General features: G+C 54.6%; 1 protein-coding gene across 1 annotated transcript in view; it reads left to right on the forward strand.

Annotated features, from left to right (window-relative positions):
• Positions 1–9,043, forward strand: part of SEMA4B (semaphorin 4B) — a gene marked incomplete at its 5' end in the record, with an annotated part of 31,587 nt that overhangs the window by 12,076 nt on the left and 10,468 nt on the right. The window contains 3 exon segments of the mRNA XM_015567731.1: positions 6,794–6,957; positions 7,125–7,187; positions 8,974–9,043. Coding sequence (XP_015423217.1) covers positions 6,794–6,957; positions 7,125–7,187; positions 8,974–9,043 — 297 coding nt within the window.

Here is a 9,043-nt window from a genome sequence, read left to right on the forward strand (position 1 = left end):
GCCTCTGGGACTTTGCGGTTCCAGCTGAGGGAGAAGGGACCGCCACCCCCGCCGGGGACACCTTCTGGCTCTGACTCCCCTGGAAGCTGGTAGTTGCCGCCGGCCTCCTCCTGCCGGGGCCTGTGGAGGGTGAGATGTGAGGGCCAGGTCAGCCGTGCGGTGCCAGGAGCCGCCAAGGGGAGAAAGGTGGGGTGGGGCTCTGAGTCATGCCCTGCTGGCCTGGGTGGGGACCTCCTGGGGTGGGGGAGGTGCTGATCCTATTCCCGGCTCACTCCAGAGGCTCCCCGCTTCCGGCTGAGTCACAGGCAAGGTGAGCCTCCCGATGGGGCTGGGGGCTGATATTCAACAATCCCTGAAGTTACACACAGTTCATTTAGTGATAGAACCTTAAGTTATTTTTTTATGAATTTTGGTGAAGAATGCTTAGAGTTGAGGAGGTTCCCAGCATGTTCTGACAGGCAGAAGGAGAGAGTTGGAGAGAGGCACTGTGTAACTTGCTTGCAGTCTGACATGCCCAGCTTCACGTCACCCCCATCCGGCCTCCTGGGAGCCCTGCACAGCCCCTGGCTCAGGTCTGCAGGATGGAGGCAAAGGTTTCGTCCCACCTGGGAAACCGGCCACGGCCTCAGGCGACCTGGGTGCTGGGCTGACCCGCTGGTAGGGGATGAGGATGGCCCAGCGAGGCACCCGCCATCACACGCAGCAGCGCAGCAGCTAAGAGCGGCCCCCAGGTGTGTGTGCCAGTGCCCAGGCACCCCCTCCCTGTCACCTCTGCACAAACAGCACCCCGGAGCGAACACACAAGCACGGACAAGCCCTGCGGTGGGGCGCAGACACACACACACACACATACACACACACACACACACACACACACACGGGCAAGCTCAGGCAGGGCCCACACAGATGTCTGTGCTGTGACCCGAGGGGACCCGGGCACTGGCCGCCCGGGTGAGACCATCACTCAGAGCGCCACGGAGCCGGGACCAGCTCACACACATGTGCGCGCGTGGCTGACCCTCGCCTCCCCGCCCGCCTCGCAGCTGATGCCCTGAGACTGGCCTGGGCTCCGTGTGCCCAGGTGCAGGCCTGGGTTGGCATCTCCGGGCGCCAGTGTTTTAATTACGCAGGAGGACGAGGGAGGCGCTGCTCCCTCCGCCCCGCTCCCCCCCGACCGGCTGGCCGGGCTGGATTTTCCTGCAGGGCTCTGGGCTTTTGTTTTTGATCCACTCGAGCGCTGGTCGTGTGCCAGACGCCGCGCCAGCAGCCAGCACTGGGTGGGTAGCGTGCGCGCGGTCGTTGGGAGTAAGCAGTCAGCAAACGTGGCTCATTATGTGTGTTGTTATTTATGTGCGTAATCTCGTTCCCTCTCATAACAACCCCGTGAGGCGAGGTGCTATTATCCCCATTTTACAGATAAGGAGAGTGAGGCTGCAAGATGTTAAGTGGCTTGTCCTGGTGGCAGAGGGTTCGTGAGTGCCAGAGGCAGGATTTGAACCCAGGTCTCTGCTTCTAGAGTGTGCACTCCTGATTTGTTTTGTGTGTGTGTGTGTTGTTTTGTTTGTTTGTTTTGGTTAATCCTCACTCGAGGATATTTTTCCATTGATTTTTAGGGAGAGTGGAAGAGAGAGGGAGAGAGACAGAGAAACATCGATGTGAGAGAAACACAGCGATTGGTTGCCTCCTGCACATGCCCTAATCAGGGCCCGGGCTGGGGAGGAACCTGCAACCAAGGTACATGCCCTTGACCGGAATCGAACCCGGGCCCCTTCAGTCCGCAGGCCGACGCCCTATCCACTGAGCCAAACTGGCTAGGGCTCTTGATTTGTCTCATTGGGACTCCAGTTAGGAAGCCGGCCCAGGGCAGGGGGACCATGGGGGACAAGACCTTCAGGACTTTGAGTCTGGGAGGCCCAGGGCAGGGGGGCGCAGAAGGAGTGCCCCCAGAATGGGAAGCTGTGGTGTGAGGGGCCCTTCACTCAGTTCTCCGAGGCGTTTGTGTCCCTGCACCGCGTCCCCGTGCTCCCAGTGCGCCTGGAGGAGGTGCGGGGCCCTGAGCAGCTGGCTGTGTGGAGGGCTGGGCTGGACCCGGATGAGCAGCTGGCGCCCGGGCTGCCCCTCTAACCGGCTGTGCTCTGTCTGCGTGACCCTTGGCAATTGCCCCCTCCCTTCCAGGCCTGAGTGGGGCCGAGCTGCCACCTGGACTTGAGCTTGTATCTCTGATGACCTTTGACATCTCTGTATTATCTGGGCAGATGCCCAGACTTACGAGGAAGTCCCCCTCTGCAGGCAGGCGGGCCTGGGCACAGTAGGGCCAGCCCTTGCTTAAGGACCCTGGAGGGATGCCAGCCACTTGCCCTCGTCTCACTGGCTCCTCATGAGGCTGCTGGGAGTCTTAGGTTTGTTGCATTAGCCCCATGCTACCTACGAGAAAACCAGGCTGAGTGAGGTGACGTGTACACTGCCCTACAGGAGACCTTATGCCAGTGGTTCTCAACCTTCCTAACGCCACGACCCTTTCATACAGTTCCTCATGCTGTGGTGACCCCCAACTATAAAATTATTTTCGTTGCTACTTCATAACTGTCATGTTGCTACTGTTATGAATCGTACTGTAAATATCTGATATGCAGGATGTATTTTCATTGTTACAAATTGAACATAATTAAAGCATAGTGATTAATCTCAAAAACGATATGTAATTATATATGTGTTTTCCGATGGTCTTAGGCGACCCCCGTGGAAGGGTCGTTCGACCCCCCAGGGGTCACGACCCACAGGTTGAGAACCGCTGCCTTATGCGCTTCTCAAACTGTGGTCCTTGGGCCTTCTCCTCCATAATCACGGAGCTTGTCAAACTGCACATTTTTAGGCCCCGTCCCAGGCCCACGGCATTGGAGCTGGAGTGCCCGGTGTGGCTCAGGGGTAGATCGTCGACCCATGAACCAGGAGGTCACGGTTTCGGTGTGGCTTTGTGTATGTTGCTTCATCTCTCTGAGCTTTGATTTCTTCGTTTGCGAAGTGGGGAGAATAGCAGCCCCTACCTCCTGGGGTATGTTGCGTGCATGCAAAGAGTTCATATCTACAGCGCATTGAGCATGGCGCCTTCCCAAGTGGACTCCTGGTGGCCGACAGGAGGGCACTCTTGAGTGGGGGTCGGTTCTTCGCAGGCGCAGAGCACAGAAAAGTCAGCTCATCGGCTCATTGGCCTGAGCACGAGCAACTTCATTGGGACCCCATGTGTTGGGAAGTTTTGGATGCGAGAAGCGGGAGGTTTGTGCTGGAAACGTCCCTTGGGCCTCCCAGCGTGTAGAGTGCCCATAGAAAGTGGAGAGGAGTCAGGAATATGATGCTGGACGTAGGAGTTTAAAGAGAGGCCTTAAACCGAAACCGGTTTGGGTCAGTGGATAGAGCGTCGGCCTGCGGACTGAAAGGTCCCAGGTTCGATTCCGGTCAAGGGCATGTACCTGGGCTGCGGGCACATCCCCATTAGGAGATGTGCAGGAGGCAGCTGATCGATGTTTCTCTCTCATCGATGTTTCTGACTTTCTATCTCTCTCCCTTCCTCTCTGTAAAAAAATCAATAAAATATATTTTTAAAAAAAAAAGAGAGAGAGGCCTTAAAAGCTCCAACCACAGCTGCCCGGCGTGGTTTTGGCAGCCGAGTTCGGGCTCTTGAACATTAAGGCAGGACTCTCCCCTGTGCATTGCCCCTGCAACTCAGTTCCGACTCCGGTTCCAGGTGGGAGGCTTGTTGCTGGTATGTGTTCCTCCTCTTGGACAGCGAAGATGAGGTAGTCTCATTTCCCTTTTCTCCTTGGCCACTGGGAGGCTCGGCACTAGATGTATGCGGACCTATGACCTGCTTATGGGAATCTCTCCTTCCTCACTGGTGTCGATGTTTTCTCCAGGTTTGTTTTGTTCTCCTCTGCGCCGGATTTTAGTGTTTATGTTTCACTCCCTTCTTTCCTTTGTGTTTTCCTCACTCTTGTGGAACCAGGCTGGGGGTATGTAAAATTGCTCCCCGTGGAAACGCCCACAACGCCGTCTCCCCAGCCGCTCTGTTGGCATGTGGCCGGCCTTCTGCTTCTTCTGCTTCAGGAGACTGTATATGTTTGCGTGGTCATAATCCACCGGTCAGTTAGGAGACGCCGGAGGTTGGGGCAGGGTGGCTGCTTTCTGCTTGTTTTCCTTTTCATATCAGCTGCTTAGAATTTTTAGAATAATTTCTTGGCAAATCTGTGAGTCACTCCAAGCACAAACGGTGCCCTGGTGCTCCTCATTAATGTATTTCTTTTTAAAAAATACGTATTTTTATTGATTTCAGAGAGGAAGAGAGGGGAAAAGAGAGAGAGAAACATCAATGATGAGAGAGAATCATTGATTAGCTGCCTCCTGCATGGCCCCTACTGGGGATCGAGCCCGCAACGCAGGCATGTGCCCTTGACCAGAATTGAACCCGGGACCCATCAGTCTGCAGGAGAAAGCTCTATCCACTGAGCCAAACCAGCTAGGGCTCTGATGCATTTCTTGTGCATCACCCAAGTCCAACCTGTAGCATCCAAAAATGATAACGCGTGAAAAAGGAAAAGAAATTCCCTATAATCCTACCCGGGCTACCACTCTTGAGCATTTCAGTGACTCATTCTTCCAGATTTTTTTCTCTATATTTATATTTTTCCCATATACAAAAATAGAATCTAACAAGACATACTACTTTATAACCTGGTTTCGCTTAGTGGTATGTCATTAGTATATTTCCTTGTCGTTACGTATTCTATAACAGCGAAAGATATTTAAAATTTATATCAAAGTACATGCACATGCCCTGGCTGGTTTGGCTCAGTGGATAGAGCATCAGCCTATGGATTGAAGGGTCCCAGGTTCGATTCCGGTCAAGGGCACATGCCTGGGCTCGATTCCCAATAGGGGGCGTGCAGGAGGCAGCCAATTGATGATTCTCTCTCATCATTGATGTTTCTCTCTCTCTCTCTCCCTCTCCCTTCCTCTCTGAAATCAATAATAATATAAAAGGTACATGCACATAATTTTTTTAAGTGTAGGACTTGCTGTGAAAAGCAACAACTGCCTCACTCTTCCCCAGTCCTAGGCCCGGTTAAAAGGGGCAACCGCCGAAACTGGTTGGGCTCAGTGGATAGAGCGTCGGCCTGCGGACTGAAGGGTCCCAGGTTCGATTCTGGTCAAAGGCATGTACCTGGGTTGTGGGCACATCCCCAGTAGGAGGGGTGCAGGAGGCAGCTGACCGATGTTTCTCTCTCATCGATGTTTCTAACTCTCTACCTCTCTCCCTTCCTCTCTGTAAAAAATCAATAAAATATATTTTTTTAAAAAAAGGGGGGGGGCAACCTTTGTCCCTTACACTTCTTGTCACACAGTGGTTTTCTCTGTGTACCGTTAGTAAAATGCTAATATCCCTATTCTTGGCTTATCTGATTGGCTGCTGATAAGAAATGAGGCTGTCTAGCCCGGCCGGTGTGGCTCAGTGGTTGAGCGTCGACTCACAAACCAGGAGGTCACGGTTGGATTCCCGGTCAGGGCACATACCTGGGTTGTGGGCTCGATCCCCAGTAGGGGGCGTGCAGGAGGCAGCCGATCCATGATTCTCTCTCATCATTGATGTTTCTCTCTCCCTTCCTCTCTGAAATCAATAAAAATATATGTAAAAATTTTTTTAAAAAAAGCAAGAAATAAGGGTGTCTAGCACTCAGACCCTTCCCCACCTCCTCCAAACATTTCCTGCCACTCTCTTTGGTTACCTTTGCAGTTTAAATTAATAGGCATAACCCTCAGTGCCTTGTCCCCGTCATCGCTGACGGTGTCTTCTGGCCCTTTGCTCTCCGAGGACGAGAGAGACTCCACTTCCTAACTGCCCGCGTCTCCAGCGTCAGTGTCTGTCTGTCACAGGCTCAGGCTCCTGAGGTCAAGGTTGAGAATTTGAATGTCCTGTTTCACAGCCACACGTCGCCCGAGCATCCTGGTGGTCACTGAGGGGCCGGGGGTGCACGGTGCTTGCCAGGCCTTCTCTCTGGGTCTGATGCCGCGCAAAGGAGAGTGTGCCGTCCCTCTCTTCCCTTGTATTCTGACACGGGCTCAAAAACCATCACTTCGTATTTTAGTTCCCGTCATTTTATTTTATTTCATTTTTTTTTAATCCTCACCCGAGGATATTTTTCCATTGATTTTAGGGAGAGTGTGGGAGAGAGAGGGAAAGACAGAGAGAAACATCGATGTGAGAGAAACCCATCGTCGGGTTGCCTCCTGCACGCACCCCGACTAGGGCCCGAGCTGGGGAGGAGCCTGCAACCAGGGTACGTGCCCTTGACCAGAATCGAACCCGGGACCTTTCGGTCCGCAGGCCGACGCTCTATCCGCTGAGTCACACCGGCTAGGGACGTTCCCGTCATATTTTGACCAGGCCTTTCTTAGGAAACTTTGCTTGTTTTTCTGGGGCTTCTGAAAAAGCATCGTTTTTGCCATTTGCTTGTGTTCTGTCCCATGAAGTATGGGGGTTGATTTTCACACCCAGCCCCCGTGCTGGGACATGGAGGTGGTTTGGATTTTTTTATACAATTAACATTCTTTTCCGTTCACCTTCGTGCCTTTGTTTCTTGCATAATGTTTGCGAGGCGGGAATGCTGCTCCCTGTAAGCCTGGTCCCCTTGTCCTCGGCCCCTTGCCGCCCACTGCCTTGCTGACTATGTTGGTTGGTTCTAGAAGTTGGTGTTTGGTGGTCGTGGTGGCCCCCAGCTAATGTCCATCTTCCTCTCCCCAGACTCTGAAGAGCGACCATCCTTCAGATTCCAAGCTGAAAACGTCTCCAACTACACCGCCCTTCTGCTGAGCAGGGACGGGGAGACCCTGTACGTGGGGGCCCGGGAGGCCCTCTTCGCACTCAATAGCAGCGCCAGCTTCCTGCCGGGCGGGGAGTACCAGGAGGTGAGAGACGATGCCCGGGGCAGAGGGTGGCAGGAGGGAAGGCGGACAGGAAGACTGACCTCCTGGGTCCGGGGATGATGCAGGCAGAGAGGGGAAAGGAGTTGGGGGTGGTGGGGGGCGGACCCTCCATTCCCACATGCACGCTCACCTGCTGCCTCGTTCCCCAGCTGCTGTGGAGTGCAGATGCCGAGAGGAAATACCAGTGCAGCTTCAAGGGCAAGGACCCACAGGTGAGCTGGGACCTGAAGGCGGCCTGGGCTGCAGGCGGGATGGAGGGCGGTGGTCCTGGACCCGGGACGGAAGCGCGAGTGGGAGCAGGTGCAGCCGGCTGTGGTGGGCGGGCACAGGCTTCTGAGATGGCCAGACCTGGCTCTGAATCTTGGGCCAGTAGATTTGCCGCTCTGGGCCTTAGTGTTCCCATCTGTGAAATGGGGATAGTAGCCCGGCCGGCGTGGCTCAGTGGTTGAGCATTGACCCATGAACCAAGAGGTCATGGTTTAATTCGCAGTCAGGGCACATGCCCCGGTTGAGGGCTCGATCCCCCAGTTGGGGGGCGTGCAGGGTATCTCCCTCTCCCTTCCTTTCTGAAATCAATAAAAATATATAAAAAATTAATAAAATGGGGATAGTGATGCCTGCCTCACGGTACCCACCGTGAGTGAGGATTCAGTGAGGTCATAGGAATAAGGCACCTGGCACAGTATAAGTGCCAGATAAACGTGAGCTTCTGGCAGGAGCAGCGACTGGGTGGGGACAGCTATCGTGTCCCTCTGCACATGGTGCCGGATGTGGCAGGTCTGACAGCTCCTGGTTTGGCTTTGGCCAGACCAATGGATGCGGGTCTCATCCAGTCCCGGGGGTCCTTCTGGAGGACTCCCCACTATTCCCAGAGGCCGCTGGTCCTGAGTGCAGCGGGGGCAGCTAAGGAGACGGCAGAAGAGCGCCGGACTTGGGATGGAGACACAGGTTCAAGTGCTGACACCCTAACTTCTTTCATTCAGCACATAGTATCTTCTAAAAAAAATTATATAATTATTTATATATATATATGTACATGTATATATTTATTATTGATTTTGGAGAGGGAGAGAGAGATAGAAATATCAGTGATGAGAGGGAATCATTGATTGGCTGCCTCCTGCATGCCCCCCACTGGGGATCCAGCCCACAATCCGGGCCTATGCCCTTGACCAGGGATCGCTCATAGGTTATGATCAACCACTGAGCCACACTGGCTGGGCAGCACTTGCTCTGTGCCCAGGTACTTTTAGACACTGGAGATTCAATTGTGAAAGAGAAGAAAGAACAACAGGCAAGAATCAGTCAATGTAAAAGGTAGTCCGGTTAGACACTTCCTTCCAAAAAAAAAAGTGCCATCTGAGCCAAGAGGAGAAGGCGGTGAGGGAGCTGACGGGGGGCACTTGCAGGAGGAGCAGGCCAGTGGGTTTTACTCCCAGTGGGGTGTCTGCGGAACCAGGGGAGGGACGAGCCTGGCGTTCATCAGGAGGGGCGGACAGTGGCCTCCATGCGGCGAGGACGAGGGAGGGAGACCAGCGAGGGAGGGGAGCTGCTGGTGGCCTGGACCAGCGAGGGAGGCCGGGTCAGATTCCCAATGTATTGAGGAGGTGGTGTCTCCCGATGGGAACATGCCGGGTGTGCAAGGTGGGACTTGGAGGCTGCCCATGAGTCTGGGGCCGGCATCAGGCCGAGTGTCTCCTGCTCTGGGCTGTGGCTCCCTCCCCATGTGGGTTGGGAGGGACCATCCGTTTGCACCGAGGACCTTCAGGGGCCAAGGCCGCCCAAGAGGAGGCGTTTCCGTGCCTCACCCCAGACGGAACTAAGGGCTACCGACCACAGAGCTGGCTGACCCCTGAGGTCCCACCTACACACATCTGTGGTCCTTGGGGGGCTCAGTCGGGTCCACATTTGAGGCCTCACCCCCAGCCCTGGCCTTGGGTCTCGGTGGTGCCCCCTGGCGGCTGGCTTGAGCCTGACATCCTGCCCCTCTTTCCCCAGCGCGACTGTCAGAACTACATCAAGATCCTCCTGCCACTCAACAGCAGCCACCTGTTCACCTGCAGCCCCG

Source organism: Myotis davidii, unplaced genomic scaffold, assembly GCF_000327345.1.
Source record: "Myotis davidii unplaced genomic scaffold, ASM32734v1 scaffold324, whole genome shotgun sequence".
Lineage (NCBI taxonomy): Eukaryota > Metazoa > Chordata > Mammalia > Chiroptera > Vespertilionidae > Myotis > Myotis davidii.